Here is a 21979-nt window from a genome sequence, read left to right on the forward strand (position 1 = left end):
GGAGGGACAAGGGCTGCTCAGCCAGGGGACCCCCCTCTCCCAAATGCCTCCGCAGCGACCTTCCCCCTCACCGTTAGGAAGCTCCATCTTGCCTCCTTTTGCCCCAGAAGCCGCCCTGGGGAGGGCTCCTGAGCTCTGGAAGACCCTTTTCCAGCCCCTTCTGGCTTCCTCTCCCCACAAAGTGCCCCCCCACTCCCCCCACTCCCTGAAACAAAACCTTCTCGCTCCCGAACCGTCCCCTTGGAACTTCCCCACTCACCTGTCCCAAATTTTCCCCCCCACCCCTCCCCGGGCCCTTCCCCTTGCCCACCTTAAGCACCCTCCCTATTTCTCCTTCCCCCCCCTTCCCCCCCTACACCAATCCCCTACCCCCTCCCAACCCCCCTCCCAAAACCCCATTCTTCCCTCCTTTTTCTTGCCAAAAACAACTCATCCCCAAAACCTTCCAACCATTTTCTCCCGGCCCAAACCAAATCTCTTCCTACTTCCCTTCCCCTCTGGCCAGGGCCAAATTCCCCCCTCAAAACCACCAACTCCCGACCCCTCCCTCCCAACCAAAAACCAAGGAACGCTTAAACTCTCTCACCAAAACCCCAAATCCCCCCCCAAGCAAAACAGGAAACGAACCAACTAACCAGAAACAACCTCTCTTGCCAACCTCCACCAGCCACCCCCAAAACCCCTCTGAGGAAGGAAAAGGTCACTAACCCCCTTCCCCTCAATCCCCCTCCCTCAGGAACCCCACCCCGTTGGAGGAATCCCCCAAACCCAAAACCCCAAAGCCCCCTGGGGCCCCCCCCCTGGGTAAATGTCCCCCAAACCTAAAACCCATCAAGGGTCCCCAACTCCCCCAAACCCTCCCAACTTCCTTTCCCAAACCAAAAACCCCCCCAAAGGGAAACCCCTCAACTGGGCCCACCCCCCACCCCCCTGTGGGCCAACGGCCCAAGGGGCCCAAGGGACCGGACGCCCCCCGGAAAGGTAAGGCAAAACCCTTCCAAACCCAAACCTTCCTTTTCCAAAAACCAAGGGAAACGGAAACCTCACCTCCCCAACAACCTCCCCCCCCCCCCCATCCCCCCCCCAAACCCAAACCCTAACCGCACAAACAAACCAAACCCCAAAACCCAAGGAAACCCAAACCCCAAAAGGCCCCGGCCCCAACCACCCCCATCTTCCCAACATCCCTCCCCGAAACACCAGCCCCAAACACCCAGGGGCCATCTCCGGGGAATGAGAGCCAGGGCCGGGAAAGGGAAACCCAGGCCCAGGCAGGGGCCCCAAACTTCGGGAGCCCGAGGCCGGGCCAAGGCCCAAGGGCACCCCAGGACGTGGCCCGGCGAAAACACACAACCGGGCCCAAACGGAAACCCCAAGGGGCCAAAACCTAAACCCCCCAAGGTAAAAACCAAACCCCGCCCAAGGGCAAGGGAAAACCAAAGGTAAGGGCAAAACCAAACCTCCCCTCCCTCCCTCCCTCCCTCCCTCCCTCCCCCCCCTCCCTCCCGGCGGAGGGAACCCAGGCCCTCCCTCCTCCCCCCCCCGGGCTCCCCCCCTCCCCAACCCTCCCTCCCCCCCTCCCCCATCCCAGGCCTCCTCCCTCCCTCCATCCCCCCCCTCAGGCCCCCCACCAAGGCCCCCCCTTCCCCAACCCCCCCCCCCAAACCAACTCCCCCCCCGCCCTCTCTTTACCCCGGGGCTCCCGGAAACCCCACCTTCCCCCCCGGACCCAAACCGCCCCCATCCCTTCCCGGGCCCAGGGGAGGGAAGGAAAAAAGAAAACAAGGCAAGGGAAAAGGGCCAAAACCCACCGCCCACCGGGGGACTCATGCCGGCCCCGTGACGCCACTGGGCCCGGGAGGGCGGGGAGCGGGGCTGACGTCACAGCTAGGGGAGGGGGGGGTGCCGAGCCAGGTGGGCCAAGCGGCTGCGGGCCCCGGGAGCCCGCCCAGGGTCCGGAGGCCCGGCCGATGCCTCACCACCAGGCGGCGGCTGGAGGGGTGGTCCTTCGCCATCACTACTTCCCCTCCCCCCCGCCCCAGCCCGCCCGTGCCCTCAGCCAACCCAGGGCCCTTCACGGGCCTGCCTCATCACCTTGCAGCTCTCTCACTCCTCAAGCCCGGGGGGCACAAGCCCCGAGCCCCCCCCCCCCCTCCGCCGCAGTCAGGGCTTCCCCAGCCTCAAGCACCCTAGGTTCGTGCGGGCCCACTCTCCAGGCCCCACGGGAGAACAGCCTCTCCGGCCACCGGGGCTGATAACTGCCCAGAAAGGCTCGAGGGACCATCCCCTGCAGAGGGCAGCGCCCCCTCCAGGGAGGGGGGCAGAAAGCAGAGACGCAAGGAACTTAATTGAATTCATGTTTAATAATTACAGGCACCGTGCCCCCCCTTCCCCTGCCCAGGCAGTAGCAGAGGAGGTGCGGGGGGCTGGGGCGGAACGCCCCCAGCAGCGAGGACGGCCGTCCCAAAAGTGATTTTCTTAAAATAAAAAAAAGGACCCCAGGGGTAGGCGGTGGTACCCCACCCCCACACCAATTTTTATGACTTTATATATAATATATCTCTATGCCCCTGGGGGGAGGGGCGCCTGGCATCGTCCTGGAAGGGGGGGGCCCAGGCAGCCCCAAGCCATCCTGCCTCGTCAGCCACCACTTTATTAGCTCAGACACACCACGCTACAGGCGCACGCCGCAGCCCCCCCTGCAGTCTGTGCGGCCCCTCTCTGCGTGTCCCTTTGGGTGGCCTGGCCACCCCCCGGGCGCCTGGCCGGCGCCCGCCCTCAGTTGTGGTCAGACTCGTCCTCGGCCTCGCGCAGCCACGTGAAGAAGGCAGTGACAGACTTGAGGGCCACGCCCTTGCCCTGCTGCTCGGCGGGGTCCTTGCTGCTCTCCCAGCTGTAGAAGGCCTCCTCTTTGACTACGTCCTCATCGTAGAGCGCGTCGAAGAACATGCGTAGTAGGTCTGCAGGGAGGCAAGGCCTCGTAAGGAGGCAGGGCCTGGGACAGGCCTTTCTCATCCTTTATAGGGGGGGAGTGGGGGGGGGGGGGGGGGGGGAGTGGCAGATCCCCAAAACTTAAGATTTACTAGAGCCAGAGGCCGAGGAGAAGGAAGGAGGGCAAGCTCAAGGAACCAATGAGGCTGCCCGGCCCGGGCCCCAAGCAGAGGGGCCCCAAATGGACAGGCCCAGGCCCAGACTTACTGGCTGGCTGCTCCAGGGTGACCACCAGCGCCTGGAGGGCATAGAGCGCCTGCAGCTCCTTCTGCTCATCATTCACATATTTCTGTAGAAGTTTCGCTCGGGCCTTCAGGACGGCCACATCCACCCGCAGGGGGGACTCGACTGCCAACGAAGATGGGAGTTGACTCAGCTGGGCCCACCTCCAGCCCGCACCCCTCACAGGATCAACCCGGCCCTCCCCACCCCCCAGGCAGTGAGAGCCCCCCACAGCTTACAAATGATGGCTGAATAGCAGACGGCGGTCATGAGTGCACGGACCAAGATATTGGAAGCCACCTGCTGCTCGCTCAGGTTGGCCTGAAGGAGAGGTGCTACCTGTGAGCCCTCTGGCCCTCCCGCTGCCCTCCCGCTGCCTTCCCACGACCCCTACCGCAGCCCCTTCTCACCTCTATCCAGTCATAGATTCTCTGGTTGCTGGTGCTCTCCTTAAGCAGCTTCTTCAGCTGCTGGCTCAGCTCGTCGGGGGAAAGCTCTCGTCGGCTCGGAGGTTCCGACTCCTCTCCCAGGGTGTATTCCACTTTCTAAGACGGAGAATTCAAGGGTCGGGGTGAGGAGGCCCAATCCCATGAGGGTCTGTAGCAGAACCGAAAGGACGCCATCTAAGGGCAGCCCTACCCGCCTACCTGCTCAGTAACAAAGGAGTTGATGTCCTGGTCCTCACGTAGGAATTCCTTCCAGCTGAGCCCAGCCTCTCGCCACAGTACCCCAACTTTTTTGTGACCCTGGAAAAAAGGCAAGATCCCTTCAGCCCCTTTGTGCTTCCCTTCTCATACACCAAGCCCATCCCTCAGGAACAGCGTGACCGCGGTCTCAGTTCAGATCATCCATCATACCTTACACTAAGCAAAGTTCCAAATGGATACGTGAACTAGATAAAAGAGACCCTAAATCAGATAAGAAATTTACCTTCTGGATCTATGGTTAGGAAAAAAATTCATAGGGATTACTAAATTTTACTAAGTTACTAAATTACTAAACATAGGGATACAATTTTATCTAAGGAGAAATTTTTTTAAAATCTAATGAGAATTAAATAATTAGAAGGAAAATATATAACCAGGAAAATCTGCATTAAATTTCTCTCATATCCAGAACTGATTCAAAGGAAGAAGAGACAAGCCTTCCCCAAATAACACATGGCTAGAAAGAGGCAGTTTTCAAAGAAAGAAACAATCCTTTCAGAAACAATCCAAACAAACAAAGCTACAAAGCAATCCCATGAAAAAGAATTCTCTAAGTCACTAATAAAAAGCCCCTCTGACATTCAGACTGGCAAAGATGACAAAATAGGACAATGTTTAAAAGGAGGAGCTGAGAACAGAGCCGCTTTCCTGTGCTGCTGGAGTTGGGAGCTGGCACAGCCATTCTGGAAAGCAATTTGGAATTAGGCCCACACCACGGTAGTAAGTGACCAGAGTAATCTAGTGTTTGAGAAATGCAAAGATCTCAGCTTTAGGGTAGGAACTAGCCATTAACAACAATGGCTGGGAAAATTGGAGAGGAGTTCGGCAGAAATTAGACACAGACCAACGACCTCACTCCACACACAGTAAAATAAGGTCAAAATGGGCACATGATTTACACACACGAGGTGATTATCAAGAGCAAAGTAGAGTAGCATGACAGTTTACCTGTCAGATCTATGGTATATGAACAGTTTAGGACCAAGCAAGTACTGCAAAATTAGAACAATTTTGATTATATTAAATTTTAAGGTTATTGCACAAATAAAACTAAGGCCAAGATTAAAAATTAATCAGAAAACTGGGGAAAATATTTTACAGCAACTATTTCTGATACAGAGACCTCATTTCTCAAACATACACAGAATTAAATCAAATTTGTAAGAATACAAGTTGATAAATGGTCAAAGGATAGGAATAGGCAGTTTTCAGAAGGAATCAAAGCTATCTACAGTGGCCATATAAAAAACATTTTAAATCACTATTGATTAGAGAAAAGCAAAATAAAATAACTGCTACCACCTCCACATCTATCAGATTGACTATTATGACAAAAAATGAAAATGATTTTGGAGGATATAGAAAAACTGATACCTTTATTCTACCTTTTTTGGTTGTAATTTTTACGTGACTCTCAGTATATAGCAATATAAAATAGATACATAAATAATTTCCTAACTCCCACATTCAGTTATGAGACCGCATATTAGATGGTCACAAACCACAACTTAAGTGGACACTAATGCACTACTAGTGGAGTTGTGGGCAGATCTAAACAATTTGAATAATAATTTGGAACTGTGGCCAAACTCTGCATGCTCTTTTGACCCAGCAATACTGGGTGTCCCAAGTCTATATCCCAAAGGGATCAAAGAAAAAAGGAAAATCATCTATTATTTTCCCAGCTGTTTTTGTGGTATTGAGCAAATGATTAGAAATTAAAGGGATGTCCAACAATTTGGAAACAAACTGTGGTAGATGAGTTTGATGGAATACTAAGAAATGAAGGACGGCTTCAGAAAAAAATATGGGTAAGCTGGTATGAAGTAATGCAAAGTGAACCACAACGTCGTACAAAGTCACGCAATACTATGCCATGTTCAACTGTGAATGACTTGGCTATTCTCAGCAATACAATCCTGGAAGATAATGAAAAATGCTATCCACCTCCAGCAGAGAACTAATAGAATTGGAATGCAAGAGCAAAGCTATTTTTTTTTTTTTTTAGTTACTTTACTTTTCTTAGGGTTTTTTGGTCTATTTTCTTTTTGCAATATGGTTAATGTGGAAATGTTTCCCATGCTAATTAATAATCTATAGCAAAATGCTCACCTTTTCTCAAGGAGGGAGGGAATTTGGGATTCAAAATTAAAAAAAAAAAAAAAAAAAAGTTAAAAATGTATTGTCCCACCAAAAAAGATGAGGCCCACAAATGTCCTAAATCATTCAGACCCAATGTCTCCTTATCTCACGAGGTCTCAATCCTCAAAACATCAAAATAAAGAATAAAACTTTTATGTACAAAAATCTTTGTGGCAGCCCCCAAAATGGAAACCAAGAGGGTGTCCTCTTGCTGTAGACTGACAACAGGGGCTTGCTGTGCCTTAAGAAATGAGGAAATGGGACAGTTTCAGAGGAAACCAGGAAGATCTCACTGAACTGGGACAGAGCAAAGTGAGCAGAACCAAGAGAACAATTTATACAATGAGACTATCATCCTAGTCTTTAGAACTTCCTATCAACACCATGTGTCCAAAAGAATTATTACAACAAGCAGCGTCCTTTCTCCTAACAGAGGTGACATGGATTTCAAATGCAGAAAGGAGAAACAATTTAGAAAGGACATTCTGTTTGCTACGGACTGTGCAGGTGCTTTATAAAGTTTGCATTCAGTTATTTTCAGATGTGGCCATCTGCTCTGTGGGACCACACAAGTGCTTATCGGGGCTTTTTCCCTGCTCACTGGTGGCAGTCGTGAAATGGGTATGTCTGCCTATGGGCTTGTGTTTTAAGTAAAGTGCATGTTTCAACAAGAACCACTGACAGAGGGAACAAACCCAGGCCCAAAGGCCTCCATGAAGAGAGCACAGAAGCAGCCCCTTAATGCCATCCCTCATCTCTCCAGTATCTGTGAGACGCCCCCCAGTCCGCCACCTCCTCACTGTCCTTGATCCCTCCTTTCCCTGATCTAGGCAGCCATCCCTCTTCTACCAGACTGACAGCCTCTCGACCTTTTGCCTGGACCCCGGCCAGTGTCCCGAGTGGTCTCCCTGCTATTAGCTCTACCTCCCAGCCATCCGTCTCACAGCTCCCGAGGAAGAAGCTAGATCGTGCCGTTTCCCACTGTCCCCACGACAAAACAAAACCTCTTCATCGTGGCCCCTCGGAAGTTTGTCACCGGCGGGCTGCCCTCCCTCAGCCACCGGCCAGCAGGGTGACAGAGGCTAGGCTAAGGGACTTGTGCCTCAAACACCAGCTGAACCATATGGGTTCGGGCATATTACCAACTCTACCAAACTGCCAGTGACTGTCTCTGCAAATCTTTAAGGGCTATAAAATGCCAGCTGCTACCGTCCCTCATGCTTCCTCTCCCACAGGAAGCTCCTCTGGACTCCCACAGCTGCCAGGGCTATAGACTCATCTGTTCACACATGTTGTTTTCCTCTTGTAGCCTGTAAGCAGCTTTGGGGCACAGGTTGGTTTTTCACTATCTCTGAACCCCTGAAATTCATCCTGAATAAATCTTAAATGCACTGATCTGGAGAACACTGGCTGCCAGGGGTGCTAACTCTAAAGTTCTGCCTTGTTTCGAGCCCCACAATTCCAGCCAAAAATCTAGCTTATCTCATCACTCCTCTCCTAAAGAAAGGGGCCTTTTAATCAATAAAGCAGCATGTGGTAAGCCCCCCTCAATACCAGACACAAGAGACAGCCCACTCCTGTGGCCTCAGTCACACTGGGAAAGATGGGGAACTCGGACAAAACAAACACCAGAGTTTGGGATGGCACTAACGGTCACAGCAGGCAAATCAAGAAAAGGCTTCATCAAAGCAGGAGAGCGTGGAAGAGTCTCTGTCAGGCCTTCAGAGAGGAGAAGCATTTAGGACCAACAAGACAGAGAGGATTAGAAAATGCAAACTTTTTGCACTAACAAAATCAATGAAAAACGAGGAGAGCAGAAAGCTGGGGAAAAACTTGTTGCAGTGAGTATCTCTGATGAAGTTCTCATTTCTCTCGCATACACAGAATTGAGTCAAGTTTGCGATACAGGTCATTCCCCAACTGATAAATGGTAAAAGAATATGAGCAGTTTTCAGCACAAAGCTATCTCTGGTCACGAAAAAAAAAATGCTCTGAATCCCTACCGATTAGAGAAATGTAAATTATAACTGAGGGACCACCTTCATACCTACCAGAGTGGCTCATGTGACAAAAAAGGAACCCGATAAATATCAGAGAGAATGTGGGAAAAATGAGACAATTCCAGCTCGCCTGGCCAAAGATCTAGTTTATCTACTCATCATACTCATGCTAGGTCAACCGGCAGGAATAGTTTTTTAGCCCTTTGGCCACAGTTCCAATCTGCTCTCCAGAACAGTTGGATCAGTTCACAACTCCAGCAGCAGCAATACGATAATGTCCCAGCAGTACCCTGACTAGGTCTATATATCTCTGCACAGCTGCTCTTTTTATGACTGCTAAGAATGAAAACTGAAAATTGGGTAATTGGCCAAAAAATCATGACTGTGACGGAATATTATTATTCTATGAAAAATGGTGCAAACAGGATGATTTCAGAAAAATTGGAAAGATTTACATGAAGTGAAGTGAGCAGAACCGGGAGAAATTATACAAAGTAACAGCAATATGAGGAGGATGCTCAAATAAGTGACTCAACTGTTCTCAGCAATAAAATAAGCCAAAGCAACCCCAAAGCACTAAAGAAGCCAGCGCACTATCCACCTCCAAAGAACTGATCCCATTTGAAAAGAGACTGAAGCAGGTTTTCTTTTTGCCAACTTGTTACACGATGACTTGATGGAAATGGTTTATGTGATTGCACATGTAAAACCTACAGCAAGATGGTTAGCTCGGGGAGGAAAAAAGGAGAGGGAGGGAAAAATAGAACATGAACTCAAAATGAAAATGAGAAAAATTGTTTAACATTTAAAAAAAAGCAAAGAAAAGGCTTCATGGAGAAAATGCCACTGGAGAAGAATTGTAGGAGGCCCAAGGCAGAGAAAGTCAGGATAAAGATGGCGCAGAATCGAAATGCTGTGTATGAAGAACATACCTTCAAGACCGGTGTGACCATAGAAAATAGAAACCATGTGCAAGGCTGCCAAAGTGGCATGGCAAGGTCCAGCTGGGACAGGCTTTCAAAAGTCAGAGGCCCTTACGTTTCCTCCTAGACAACCACCAGAATTGAGGAGAAACCCCACCCGAGTCCCTTTTGGGTCGGGCCGAATCGGAGAGGCCAACAAAGCACAGCAATCGGAATCATCCGCCAGGAGGATGGAAACGTGCGGCTCAAAAGAGCCACTCGAGGCCCGCAACAGATTGTGCAGTCATCGGCAGGGGCCGACAACTGAGCCCCCAAGAGTCAATCTGGTGCCCGAGACCCGGAGCCCAGGACAAAGGCGGCCTGTGCCCCTGGGGAAAGGAGGCAGCGGGAGGGGAACGGGGAGCAACAGTGCGGGAGAGAAGCGAGAGCGCCTCCGCCCCACCTTCCTGCCCCTCCTCTTCCAGGTCTTCTCCCTGATGGGTTTCTCATGTCCCACTTACTCTTGCTCCATAAATGCCTGAGCTGGAAGGAGCCCTGGAGGCCCCTTTGTCAAGGCCCTTGCAGAGTGAAGATGGGGCACTGGAGGAAGGTCCAGGAACTGTCAGACCCTCCCCCTCCCCCCTTCCTCCCAGACTGAGTGCATCTCCGAAGTCTGTGACTTGCCCCAGCAGAGAGGGGATTTGAGCCCTGGGCCTCTTGTTCCCTAGCAACACATCCCCACATGAAGTGAGGAGACTTAGCCTGATTTCACCACCACCCCCACTCCAGAGCCGGGGGCTACACACTGGGAGAGGGGGTTGCGGGCTCAGGGTCTGCTCCCGCCCTCAGCGCTCCTCACTCACCACACTTTTGCACAGGAGCCCCAGGATCTCCAGTAGCAGAGGGGAAGCTTTGCCTAGGGGTTTCAGCGGCTTCGATATTTCCCTGTGAGAGCAGAGAAAGCCGGACCGAGTCACTTCCCCAGCTCCCCAAAGTCGGGCCCGTGCCCGGCCCGCCGCCGGCCACCGAGGTAAGTTACCTGAAGAACTCCCCCATGGGCACCCCGCCTTCCCGAAGGATAGGCGTCACCAGTTCTGCCAAGTACAGCCACACGTGGGGGATGTCGATTTCCATGTCTTCAGCCACCTCCAGGATCTCATGGAGCCTGCAAAGACTCGAAGTGAGGACCTGGGGAACGGGCCACAGACCCGTCTCTCAGTGCCCGAGGGGCTGCCCCAGGGGCCCGCTTACCCTTGGTAATATTGAGCGGTGCTGAGGTGCCCGGCACAGAGAAGCTGGTGCAACAGCTGGCCCATGTGCTCCCGGGCAATGGTGCTGCGCTCCAGGGTCGACTCAATGCCGTTCCGCACGAAAATGAAAAGCAGCGAGGGCGAGGCGAGCTCCTGCACACACTGTACCGCTTCCTGGAGGCCATGGGGGCAATGGGGGAGGGTAGTCAGGTGGGCCGGTCCCTGGCAAGGGCACGCGCTCTTCCCGACAGCCCCTCCCTGCCCGCCCCCACCTCACCTTCATGTCATTGAGATGCAGGAACTCCTCAATGATGGCTTTTGACTTCTTCTCCAGCTCTTCCTCAGACAGCGCAGCCTTGGGGGGTCCAGAGGGGGCAGAGGCTCCCTCCCGCTTCACTGCAGAGAAGTTAAGAGGGAGGTGGAGGGGCCGCCCACCTAGCCAGGCAGCCCCCTCCTCCTTGGCCCTGCTTGCCCCTTACCTGCGTCCCGACTGCGGTCCCGCTCCTCGGTCAGGCTGGCCGCCTTGCGCAGCCCCTCCGCTTGGAGAGGCCGCTCTCGGCTCCGCTCCTCCACCTCCTTGCTGAAGCTCCGCTTGGGGATCTGGGCCCGAGCGCGGTCCAGGCGGTCCCCGCGCTCCCCTCCCCGCTCGCTACGCTCCAGGCGGTCCCCGCGGTCCCCAGCTTTCTCGCCACGTTCCCGGCTCAGACTGCTCCTAGAATGAGGACCAGCCGAGCCTCAGCCAAAGCCCGGCCCGCATGTGCCCTGGGAGGAAGAGGCGGGCAGAGGGGCACCCCTCGGGTGTCAGAGACCTCACCTTTGCACCACGCGCCTTGAGTCTGCGCTCTCTGCGGGGGCTGCCTGCTGAAGGGCTGAGAAACGGTTCAAGGTGCTAGTGGATGGTCGGGCTGTCTCGGTGGCTGGGGAGACAAGAGCTCCGAAATGCAAACGGTTTCTTTCTGGTCTAGGGCCCTCTTCCCCATTCCAGGGACACCTGGCTGGCTCCACCTCTTGGACGTGGCCCCCTATCCCGGGCCCCAACGGCCGGCACCCCTACCTTTGTTCCTACCTGAATCCGAAGGCTTGGCTCCCATGCCCCCACTGCTGCCCTTGCCCCAACTCAAGCGTCCCCCAGGGGCAAAGAGCTGGTTGTTGGAGTCAATGGATCCAGGCTAAGATCAGAAAGGACACGAGCCCCGTTAGGACTTTTCCAATCCCAAGGGGACAAGACCAGCCTTCCCTGCTCCTGCCCCAAGAGACCCCCCCAAGCCAAGCCCTCAGCCTCTGGCGCCTACCTTGGTGATCTTGGTGAGTCGGGAGGTATCAATGGGGCGGCTGCCTTTACTGATAGGAACAGTATTCCAGCCTCCGTCATCCACGATCAGACCCCCTCGGCCTAGGGGGAGGGCGACAGTGAGCACTAACCCGGTTCCTGGATCGGCCTTGGCCCAGAGACCGACACCAGCCCCAACTCTCCTCAGAACCTCAGCTCCATCACAGAGTCTCAGTGGCCCAGACACGTGGCACTAATTAGAGGTCATCACTGGAGAATCCGTCCTCCCACCCGCCTGATCCCACCCCGGCTCTGACAAGCGGACCCTCCTCAAAGGGAAGGGCCGACACCCACTGCTCCCTCCTCCCAAAGACGGCCCAGGCGCCGGACCCTGCCCCTTCTCAGGACTCACTGCCTGGGGGAGGCCCTGGAGGCCCCCGACGCTTGTCCCCGCCCTTGGCCATGAGCTGCTGGACTTTGATGTGCTCACGATGTTCCTCCATCTCGGCCTCCTTGTGAATCTGGTCGATGGTCTTGGGGCCCTGGTCTCCGCGGCGGGGCACCCAGCTGCTCTGCAAGAACAAGGCCAAGGCCGAGTCAGGGCTGGACCTGGACAAGGCCGAGGGTGCCCAGGAGGGGGGAACGGGGTGCTGGGGGCGCAGCCTGGGGAGCACTCACTCTTCGGAGATCCAGCACGTCCTGCAGCATAAACCGGATCCGCGACGAAGTCTTCTTCTCCTTGATGATCTTCTCCATTTGGTTGAAGTACTGATCCATGCGGGGCTGCGGGAGAGGGCAGGCAGAAGCCTCAGAGAGGGGGGCAGGCACTCGGGCCGGGCACCAGGGCCAGGCACTGGTCCCTCTCCCGAGCCCCCGACATCCGGAGCAGGCCCAGCAGGAAGAGGCACTACCTTGGCCTTCTCGAAGTCCAGGTCTTTGCCGATGGTGGTGAGCAGCCGGCAGAGGCACTCCAGAGACTCCTCGTCGTGGTTCTTCAGCAGCTTGACCACGCAGTCGTGCATGATGGCCTCCGTCAGCATCTTCAGCTTGAACAGCTCCCCGATGAACTTGATGTTGCCTAGGGAGCGCCGTCGGGCCACGTCTCGGGCCTCCTCCAGCTCCTCCTTCAGGCGACCCCGTTCCTCTGCCTGGGGGCCACAGGGGAGGGGCAGAGCGAGCATCAGCTGTGGGTCAGGGCCAGCCCGCCCCCCATCCCCATCCCTGAGCGCGTTGCACGAGGCCGGGCCAGCACCGAGAGGGGGCAAACCCTTGGGAAAAGGCGGCCAGGGACGTGAGCACCTGCGAACTACCAGAGAACTGAGGGCCCAAAGGAGAAAGACCTGGGGGGCTTCCCGGGAGCACATGACCAAGATAAGGCCTGTGGGCACATCAAACAACACCCTGAATGCAAGGGAATGAATGCCTGATACTGGTGGAAAAGAACTCGGGAGGCCACACCCAGTATGGACACTGGGAAGCAGCGGGCACCGGCCCGAGCCTCCTGGGTGCATGCCGGCGGTCAGCGAGGGGTGGTCGTGGGGGTCTGCCCAGGGGGCAAGCAGAGGGCTCGGGCTCCCTCCCCCCCAAGGCCCAAGGGAGAGGCAGGGGACGCCCGCCCGCACCGTCGCAGCCTCGTCCATCTCCTTCTGCTTCTTCTCGAACACTTCATCGTCGTCCTTGTCCTTCTCAAATTCCTTCTGGCACCTGTTCAGCAGCAGCTTCCGGAAGTTGACAGTGACCGTGGGCTTGTCGGTGGTGGGCACCTTCAGCTGTGGGGAAGGGAAGGGCGGCATTAAACAGGAAGGGGCGGCTGCAGAGGCGGGGGCCCCGGGGCAGCTAGGAAGGGCGGGCACTGACCCCCATGAGGCAGCGGCACATGTTGGCGTAGGCCACCGAGAAGTTGGGCTCCGAGATGGCCTTCTCAAAGATGAGGTCGATGACCCCCTTGAGGCGCTCCTCCGTGTCGATGGCCAGCTGCTGCACCTGCTTCATCAGCTGCTGGAACATCTGGGGCGTCAGCTTGTTCAGGATGGAGCGCACCCTTCGGAACAGGTCCTGGAAGGGGGGCAGAGCGCGTCAAGGCGGGGCAGAAGACCATGTTGTGGGGGGGAGCAGAGCGCAAGAGGGGGAGCAGCGTGCCACGTGAGGCCCCCAGAGCAAGGGGGAGGGGGGGGGAGGCAGAACATGCTACATGAGGGCCCCAGAGCGCGGGGGGGGGAGGGGGAGGAGCAGAGCGTGCCATGTGATGCCCCCAGAGCGCGGGGGGCAAAACACACTACATGAGGGCCCCAGAGCGTGGGGGGGAAGCAGAGCGCGCCACGTGAGGCTCCCCCAGAGCGCAGGCACCTGGGTTTTGCTGCCATCCGCGTCTTCCTCTCCCCGGTCCTTTTCCGTGGGGCCGCGCTTACTGCTGGGCTTCCAGGCCTTCTCTGCCTTGTTAAGCTTCACATCCTCGCTGAGCAGCACGGTGGCAATGATCTTGCGCGGCTCCTTCCGGAGGCCCTGCTGGGAGCGCCGGGGGCCGAGGCCGGCCGGCTGAGAGGGGGCCGGGTGAGGATGGCCGAGCGAGGGCCTCACCCCGATTTCCCCAGCCCACCCGCCAGGGGTCGGCATCCCCACTCACCGGGCCCCGGGGCAGCTCGTTGCCTGGTCCTCCACCGGGCCCTCTCGGGGGTCCTCGATTGCTGAGGTTGGGCCGACCCAGGTTGGCGAAAGATGGGGTGAAGTCGGGGCCGGAGTTCATGATCGTTAGTCGGGTGGGGTCCAGCGGCCGTAGGGGTGTCTTGTTGGCCTGAACACAGAAGAAGCTCACAGCGGATGGAAGGGGGATGACGAAGGGCCCAGGGCAGCCCGGGCCACGACGCCCCCCCCCCCCCCCCCCGCCCCCCCCCCGCCCCCCCCCCCCCCCCCCCAGGCCAGCACCCACCCCCCAGCAGCACCCACCTTGTCTAACACCACGTCACTGATGTGGGGCAGGCCCTCCGGCTTCTGCATACTGGCAAAAATGAACTGGAATCCAAGCAGGAACTCCCGGTCATAGCGCTTCTTCTCCTCTGGATTTAGCGGCTTCCACTGATCTGAGAAGACGAGGGGCGAGGGATTCTAAACGGCGCTGCCGACCCCGGCCCCCAAGCCTGGTCCCACTGCCTCGAGCCCAGAGCTCACCTGACTTGTACTGGTACTTCTGGTCCCCAGGCTGGATGTTCTCAGCGTCATCCATCTTGTCTTCCTTTTCCTCCCAGGTTTCGTCAGCCTCCTCGGGACGGGGGCTCCGGGGGCTGCCCTCAGGCTCGGGGGTGGGGGCACTGCCCGCGGGGGACTGCTTCTCCAGCTCCGGCGTGCCCTCGTTCCCCTGCGGGCACAGGACCGGGGGCTCTAGGGCTGGCCCCACGCCCGGCTCCCACCCGGCCTCCTGCCCCTTCCCCCCTCCTCCTCCCTGGCCCCCACCTCCTTGAAGGCGTCCAGCAGGTCCCCCACGGTCTCCTTTTTGTTCAGCTCCTTGATTCTCCGTCTCTTCTTTGGCACAGATATCGCCACCACTAGAAGGGGACCAAAGGCCGAGACACTTTAAAACGCTCCCCCTGGCTCCAGGCACAGCCCAGGCTCCCCGGGCGGCTCCAGCGCCTCCGTGCCGGCTCCTCCTCAGGGGCTCGGTTCCATCGCAGGCTCCAGGGGCCCAGACGCGGCCTCGTTGGCGGAGGAACAAGCCCCCCTGGCGGCCAGGCCCCACCTCTCCCGTGCCCCTACGCACCTCTGGGCATCCTGGGGCCCCCTCCCCTCCCAGAACCTCTTCCACAGGGGACGCCAGGTACAGAACAAGCTAAGCAGAGCCCAGGAGGCTTCCGCCCCCGAGCAAACGAGTCCGTGAACAGCTATCCCACCCCTCTACCCCTCACCTTGGGTGGCTGTCTCGTCAAGGCTCTGGGGAAGGGGGGCTGGGGTGGGGGTGGTCTCAGGGGGCAACGATTCCTCTCCTCCCTTCTCCCCTTCAGTCTCCCCTTCCTCCTCGTCCTCCTCCTCCTCCTCCTCCTCATTCTCTAGCTCTTCCTCCTGGGCAGGAGGTGCAGCAGGTGGCCCGGGAAGGTCGGCAGGGAGGGTGGGGAGTGCCGGCGCTGGTGCCGGCGCTGGCGCCGCCGCCGCCACCGCCACCTCCTCAGCCGGCTCCTCGGGCTCAGCAATAGGGCTCAGGTCCGTGGCAGGGGGAGAGGGGGCCCCGTTGGGCAGCTCCTCAGGCTGGGCCGTAGGGGCCACAACTGTGAATTCCTGGGGGCAGGCTGGGGGGGGTGGCGGCACTGGAACCGCTTCAGCCTGGCCCACCTCTGGCTGGGCCTCGGGCTCCTCCGCGGGGGCCACGCCGTTGGGCTCGGGGGAAAGCGCCGTGTCTGGAGACTGTTGGAGGCCGGGAGCCTGGGCAGTGGCAGGCTCGGGGGCCGCTGGAGCACTAGTCACTTCTGCCTCCGGGGAGGGTCCGGGAGAGGCGCGGGGCTGTGGCGGCGCAGGAGCAGGGCAGGGCGGCTGTGAGGCTTCGTGGGCAGTGGAGGCGGCTTCCTCGACAGGCAACTGCATTATCACGGCGGCTGTCATCGCGTCCTCGGTAATGGGGACAACCGGGAGCCCCGGCTCGGGCCCTGGCTGTAGAGCTGGAGGTGGCGGTGACGGGGCCGGGGAAGGAGAGGATGGCTGGGATGGAGATTCGGAGGGGCTGCGCTCTGGGCCAGCCCCTGGCCGGGCCCCCGCGGTCACTTCCTGAGGTCGTTCATCTGTGACGGAGGGGAAAGAATGAGGGTCCCAACGCCGCTGCCCTTCCCAACCCGCTCCCCTCCCCCCAGCCCTCTGGGGGCGGGGGGGGGCCGCTCACCTGGGCGGACGATGACAGCGACCTGGGGAGTCTCCCCGTTAGCCTGAGGCTCCAGACCTCCTCCTGTCTGTGGGAAGCACAAGGTCAACCTGCTGGTCCCGAGGCCTTCCCCCTCCCCAGAGTCCCGGACCCCTGAGACCCCCTGCCTGGGCGCTCTGGGGAAAGAGGGGAGACCCTGTCCGAAGTCGGAGCCCTCCCCCTCGGACTGTGGGGCGGCCACGGGGAGAGGGCCGGCGCCACCCTGGGTACCTGGGGAGGAGTGGGAGTGGAGGAGGTCCGGGCCCCAGACATGATCTCCTCTGTGATATCCTTCCCTCCCTGGTTGGGATCTCGGATCCGAATCTGGGAAAAGGGTGTAAGCTGAGTGGGGAGCAGGGGGAGCCCACTTCTCCTCCCTGCCCCCACTCCACCCCTCCCCCACTAGGAAACAGGTAGGTAGATAGCAGGAAGCCCCTGAATTCCACTGCTGACCCTGCTCCTGGAGTCGTAGCCCCCGCCCCTCGAGACCCTCGACCTCACAGAGTCCCCAGTGCATCACAATGCCCTCCCTCACCACTGCCCCCCCAATGCTCTAAGCCAACAGCAGACTCCTCCCTCCTCCCACCTTGGGGACTCAGATCCAGCCCTCAAACAGCCCAATTCTGGCCAAGGATTGCCTGCTCTCTGGGCAGGGCCCGGGCTCCAAGGGGTGGAGCCACAGTGACTCAGCGGCTTCCCCAGCCCTGGCACCCCATTCTGGGCACCACGCCCAGGGCTGGAGGACTGAGCAGAGGCGGAGGCTACCAAGAGCTTCCAGGCCGTGGGGGATGGGGTGGGGGTACAGCACACATGACAAAATCATTCCCAAGAAACAAAACCCAACACGGAGCCCCCGGGAACCCAGGCCTCTCAGGCCGCCCCTACACGCCCCGCGGGCTCCTCGGGGCCAAACCTCCGCTGCCGGGCTGTCAAAATCCACAGGGCCCTTCCCTCGCCCCCTCCCCTCCTGGCTGGAACCCTTCTCCCAGAATCCCCCTGCTCTGGCCCACAGTGCCCTCGCTCCCACCTGACCTTGCCGCCTCCTTCCCAGAGCCCCGACTCTCCCCGGCCGCCGCGGCTCACCGTCTTTCGTTCCCTCTTGGGAGGGATCTGGGGTGGCTGGTTCATCATGACTGGGGCGGGGGCCACGCCAGGTGGAAACTGTTGCACGCCCTGGGCTGGATAGTAAGCACCGGCTTTGCAGAAGGGACCGAGGAGGGGAGGGGGGAGAACGAGGAGCGATGGCAAACGTCAGGACCCAGCCATGGACGGACAGACGGCTTGTGCGCCCCTTGGGCCCCCAGAACCCTGCTTTCCCCACTCGGGAGGAGGGGAGGGGACCCAGGGCCTCTGCCCCTTGCTCCGCCCCCCACCCCCAGGGAACTCTCGGCGTCTACAGAAGCCGGGGAACCAGTCTGAGCTGCGTTTACAAGGATTCCTCACACACACACCTCTCGATGGAAGGCACCCCCCACGCATATACACAGACACACCCCCCCCATCTTCCGGGCCCTGACCCGAGGTCAGAGACCCAGCGATAGCCACAAAGGGCCCCTGTGGGGGTCGCCCTTTCCTCCTTCCCACTCAGGGAGGGAGACCACAGAGACCCCACCGAGTGGGGGGCACCTGTCCACAACCCCCATTCCACCTGCCCTCTGGCAGAGGTGGGACCCTTGTGGGCGGCCCGGCCCACCAGCAGGCAGGGACGTGCGCCTCCCGAAAGCGTTGCCGCACGTGGACCTCCGACTTGGGGAGGCCCTGGGGCAGGCTGCGAGGCCCAACCTGGGCAGGGGATGTCCTCCCCGCCCCCCACTCCTTGTTAAACATTAAGCACCCACTGCGAGCCGCTCCGGGAGGCTGGAGCCGCCGCCAGGGCCGGCCCCGCTCTGCTCACTCACCGTAGGTCCCAAATTCAGTGGGGCTGGCTCCGGGGTAGAAGCTGGGGGCTCCAGGTTGCACTGGATACTGCTGGGTTGGGACAACATATGTGGATCGGCCCTGGGGGAGGGAGGGAGGGAGGGAGGGAGGGATGGAGGGAGGAAGTGGCAATGAGTACCTGGCCGTCCTCCTGGGGCCCGGGGAGGGGAGGAGGGAGGGAGGGGCAAGGGGGGCCTGGCCAGGGGCTAGGGCCGGACGCCTCAGCCTAGAACCCGGGGGATGGAGACTAGGCAAGTTCCCCCCTCCCAGGAAAGGAGACCCCTGCCTCACCTGTCCAGGGATGTAGTAGGCGCCTTGGGAGGGCGGGTAGGAGATCTGGGAGGGGATCATCATCACCTGGGAACCCGCAGGATAGACGTGGGCAGCCGGGCCAGGCCTGGTGGGGGCTGCACTCTGCACTCGGGAGGCTGCGCTACTGGGGGGCTGAGCCCGGCTTGGATAGAAATGCTGGGAGGGTGAGGAAGGAAAGGGAACGGACAGCGTCACGGCGCGCCCCCAGACCCAGACCGCGACCGGCGGGGGCAGGAGGGCTACGCTAAGCGGCCGCGGGCTCCGCGGGCCCGAGCGCTCCCTCACTCGCTCCTCTGGGCCTTCCCTTCACCTCGGCCTCACTCCAGCACTCTCGCTCCCAGAGAACCATGCACTCCATATGGCAGCGTCGAAAGGTCCCCTCACACAAAAGCGGCCCTGCCTTCCCTGACACTTCCAGGCAACCGATAGACCAGCATGCACTGCTCTGCCTGCCCGCCCCACCCCCCAGACACTAGGGAGGCGGCTGTGAACATGCAGGGCTCACTCCCTTCCCAGAGCAGGGGCCGGGCCAGCCCCAGCCCCAGCCCCCTCGACATGCACTGGGCTGGCTCCCTCCGCTGGGCGCCCGGCAGGAGGCGGCCTCCAGCATCCCCAGGACCCTGGCCCTGCTGCCCCGCCCGTGACTGGGAGACCAGGCTATGGTCCAGGACCAGGCAAGAGGCATTACCTGCAGAGACCTGAATCCTCCCTGAGAGCACATGGGGACAGGAAAGAAGAGAATTATCCCCCAGGTGGCCAGGGATGGAGTGAGGAGAGTAAGGAAAGAAGCATCCCTTCTCAGGAGGAAGGAAGCAGGGAAGGGGAGAAAAATCAGGGCTCCTCTCCCCCAGGGCTAGTGGCAACAAGGGACAATGACCAGAGCTACTGCGACCACCGGGAGAAGAGAGGAGACAGAAAAGATGTGAGCTCCATTAGGGCCACCCCAGGTGCACTGCTCCCAGCTCGGGGCTCCCCGTTAGGGTCACCCCCATAACCTAGGCGTGTCTCCTGTGGGCACTCATTAGCAAATAATTCACTGAAAAAGAGTAAGGGGACACAGGAGAACAAGGATTGGAAGAGATCAGAGTCAGGTGCGAGGAGCCGGGCCCTGACCACTACTCTCCTGGTCCTTCCCCAGCCCCCCCCAAGTCCCTGCTGCCTCCCCACAGACCCTCACCTGGCGGGGCTGAGAAGGCGTGTTCATTTGGGTCGCTGGTGGCGGGTTAAACACCACCGGTGCCGTCTGCCCCGGGGGGAACGCCGGCTGAAGGGGGGAGACAGAGTTCAGCGAGAGGAGAGACTAAGGGAAAGGGAAGCCGCAGGGGGGAGGACGGAGCGGGTCAAGGAGGGAGCTGGCAGTTTCTCTACGGAAGGTCACGGCCCCCTCCCTGCCCAAGGCTCGAACTTTGTCCCCCAACGAGGGGGCTGAGAGGAGGGAACCCCACTGGAGCGTGCTCTACCCTCGTCCCCCCCTCAGCTCTGGGCCCATTACCTGGGGGAGTCCAGGGGATGGGGCAGGTGGGGGGCCTGTGGGCTGTGGAGCTTTGTTCATTTCATTTGGTGCCACATCAGGGTCCCCCCAGCACCTGTGAAGAAAGAGGGGGGGATCTAAGGCCCCGAGCTCCGCTGGCACGCTCACTGTCCCTGGCCAACCTGGGGCCTCCCACCTGCCCTTCACTCACCCCCTCGGGAAACAACAAATCCACGCTGTGGCCTACGGGCTCTGGGCATCCGAGGGGCCTAGGAGGAGAAGGGAGGGGGGATCAGCCCCGCTCCAGGAGCCCGAGACCCACAGAACCGGAAATTCCAGGTCTCCCTGGCACCAGGCTCCAGGAACAAAAAAGGAAGGGACCCCCCCCCCCCCCGGGAGGCAGCAAGAGACACACCGCGATGAATGGTTTTTGTCTAAGAAGCACGTGAAGGACAAAGTGCCAGAGGAAGCTGCCCCTGGGCCCCAGCGAGGGCGGGGGTGGGGGAGCCGGGGCCTCTGGGCAAGGGGGACCAGAAGCAGCCCTGCTATGGGGGCCGAGCCCAGAAGGGAAGGCCGCCACAGTCCTGGGAAAGGGGATGGGGAAGGGGCGGCGGAGAAGGGAGAGGGCACGATGCCGGGCACCCAGTGGGAGCTCTCAAAGGCGGCTGGGGAAGGGGCAGGAGGGCCCGGCACCCAGTGGGAGCTCACAAAAGGCGGCTGGGGAAGGGGCAGGAGGGCCCGGCACCCAGTGGGAGCTCTCAAAGGCAGCTGGGGAAGGGGCAGGAGGGCCCGGCACCCAGTGGGAGCTCACAAAAGGCGGCTGGGGAAGGGGCAGGAGGGCCCGGCACCCAGTGGGAGCTGAATAGGAAAGCGCTGACACAGGCCCCGACACATGCTAAGTGCTAAGTTAGAAAAGCTTCTTCCAGAGCCTGGAGAACAGGGGAGGGGGCCCCAGTGCTTGGCACCCGGTAGGAGCTGAACAAGCAGGACTCGCTCTTACAGAGCAGAGCTGGGAGGAGGCCCCGTGTCCCACACACAGTAGGTACTGTAAGAAAGGCTTCTTGCAGAGCCCCGGGAACGGCCCCCAAGTGCTTGGCACCCGGTAGGAGCTGAGCAGACAGTGCTTCCCCTCAGAGAAAGAAAAGGGGGAGGCCCCAGTGCCCGGCACACAGTAGGTGCTAAATTGGAGATACTTCCTCTTTCAGAGCGGGGGGAGGGGAGAGAGCCCTACTAGGTGCTAAGCGGAGGTTACCTCTTGGAGGAGGGGGAGACCCCCAAGGGCCTGGCACACAGTAGGAGCTCAGCAGGCAGCGCTTGATCTTACAGAGCCAAGAAGACCCGGAGAGCCCAGGGCCGGGCGCACAGGCACGTTTCCCCTCACGGAGCAGCCCTCCCACCCCCAGGCACACAGCAGGTGCTCAATAGAAGGGCTCCCTCTCACAGGCCAGAGGCACCGGGCCCACGCCGGAAGGAGGAGGAGGAGGACGGGGGGCGCGGGGCCGGGAGCGTGGCCCGGGCCTGGCCCGAGCTCCTCCCTCCCGGGGCGGCGGCGGAGCGTAGCCCGAGCAGCCCCGGCCCGGCCCGGCCCGGCGGGCCGCCGGCACACGTGGGCAGGCGGGCGGCGGCGGGGCCGGGCCCGGCTGAGCGCGGGGCCGGGCCGGGCCGGGCCCGGAGGGAGGGCGGGCGGCGGGGCGGGGCCGGGCCGGGCCCGGCAGCAGCGGAGCCGGGCGGGCGGCCCCGAGCCGGATGGCGGCGGATGCCGGGGGGAGGGGGCCCGGCTCGGGCCCGGACATGGCGCCGTTACCTTCAGTCTCCTTCAGTCCGCGCGGCCGAGCCCCACGCAGCCGCACAGGCGCCGTCCACGACCATTTCCGGCTCCCGCACACCGCTCCGGCTCCGCCGCCGCCTCTTCCCTGAGG

The 21979-nt window shown here is 59.8% G+C and overlaps 1 protein-coding gene and 1 non-coding gene across 9 annotated transcripts; both read right to left on the minus strand.

Annotated features, from left to right (window-relative positions):
• Positions 1-2343: 2343 nt before the first annotated feature.
• On the minus strand, positions 2344-21966 carry EIF4G1 (eukaryotic translation initiation factor 4 gamma 1). 8 transcript variants are annotated; one of them, XM_031968089.1, is made up of 34 exons: positions 21865-21966; positions 20272-20329; positions 20082-20197; positions 19767-19853; positions 19278-19298; positions 18569-18745; positions 18259-18358; positions 17393-17538; positions 16592-16684; positions 16343-16409; positions 15381-16244; positions 14932-15023; positions 14650-14836; positions 14428-14561; positions 14108-14275; positions 13831-14019; positions 13342-13539; positions 13107-13253; positions 12396-12632; positions 12163-12267; positions 11897-12056; positions 11507-11607; positions 11281-11383; positions 11029-11131; positions 10694-10926; positions 10492-10610; positions 10216-10388; positions 10004-10129; positions 9828-9909; positions 3861-3959; positions 3624-3758; positions 3453-3534; positions 3199-3339; positions 2344-2960 (listed from the first exon to the last, which is right to left on the minus strand). In XM_031968089.1, exons 2-34 carry the CDS (start codon positions 20318-20320, stop codon positions 2779-2781), a joined length of 5016 nt encoding a protein of 1671 aa, XP_031823949.1. In that variant the 5' UTR covers positions 20321-20329; positions 21865-21966; the 3' UTR covers positions 2344-2778. The 8 variants fall into 8 exon arrangements, with proteins under 8 accessions (XP_031823949.1, XP_031823952.1, XP_031823951.1 ...); XM_031968092.1 differs by having other exon boundaries at positions 17444-17538; positions 21865-21965; XM_031968091.1 differs by having other exon boundaries at positions 17444-17556; positions 21865-21965.
• Positions 11685-11760, minus strand: LOC111720840. The gene has a single exon (XR_002770333.1). It is a non-coding gene; the product is annotated as a small nucleolar RNA SNORD66 (small nucleolar RNA).
• Positions 21967-21979: the final 13 nt, after the last annotated feature.

Source organism: Sarcophilus harrisii, chromosome 4, assembly GCF_902635505.1.
Source record: "Sarcophilus harrisii chromosome 4, mSarHar1.11, whole genome shotgun sequence".
In the NCBI taxonomy this organism is placed as follows: Eukaryota; Metazoa; Chordata; class Mammalia; order Dasyuromorphia; family Dasyuridae; genus Sarcophilus; species Sarcophilus harrisii.

Excerpts from the sequence above, each read along its gene's own strand:
- EIF4G1 (XM_031968088.1), bottom strand. The coding sequence starts at position 20,320 with ATGCCCAGAGCCCGTAGGCCACAGCGTGGATTTGTTGTTTCCCGAGGG. Across the intron at positions 16,245-16,342 it reads CGCTGTCATCGTCCGCCCAG|ATGAACGACCTCAGGAAGTG; the intron begins GTGAGCGGCCCC and ends CCTCCGTCACAG. Across the intron at positions 11,384-11,506 it reads GACTCACCAAGATCACCAAG|CCTGGATCCATTGACTCCAA; the intron begins GTAGGCGCCAGA and ends TTCTGATCTTAG.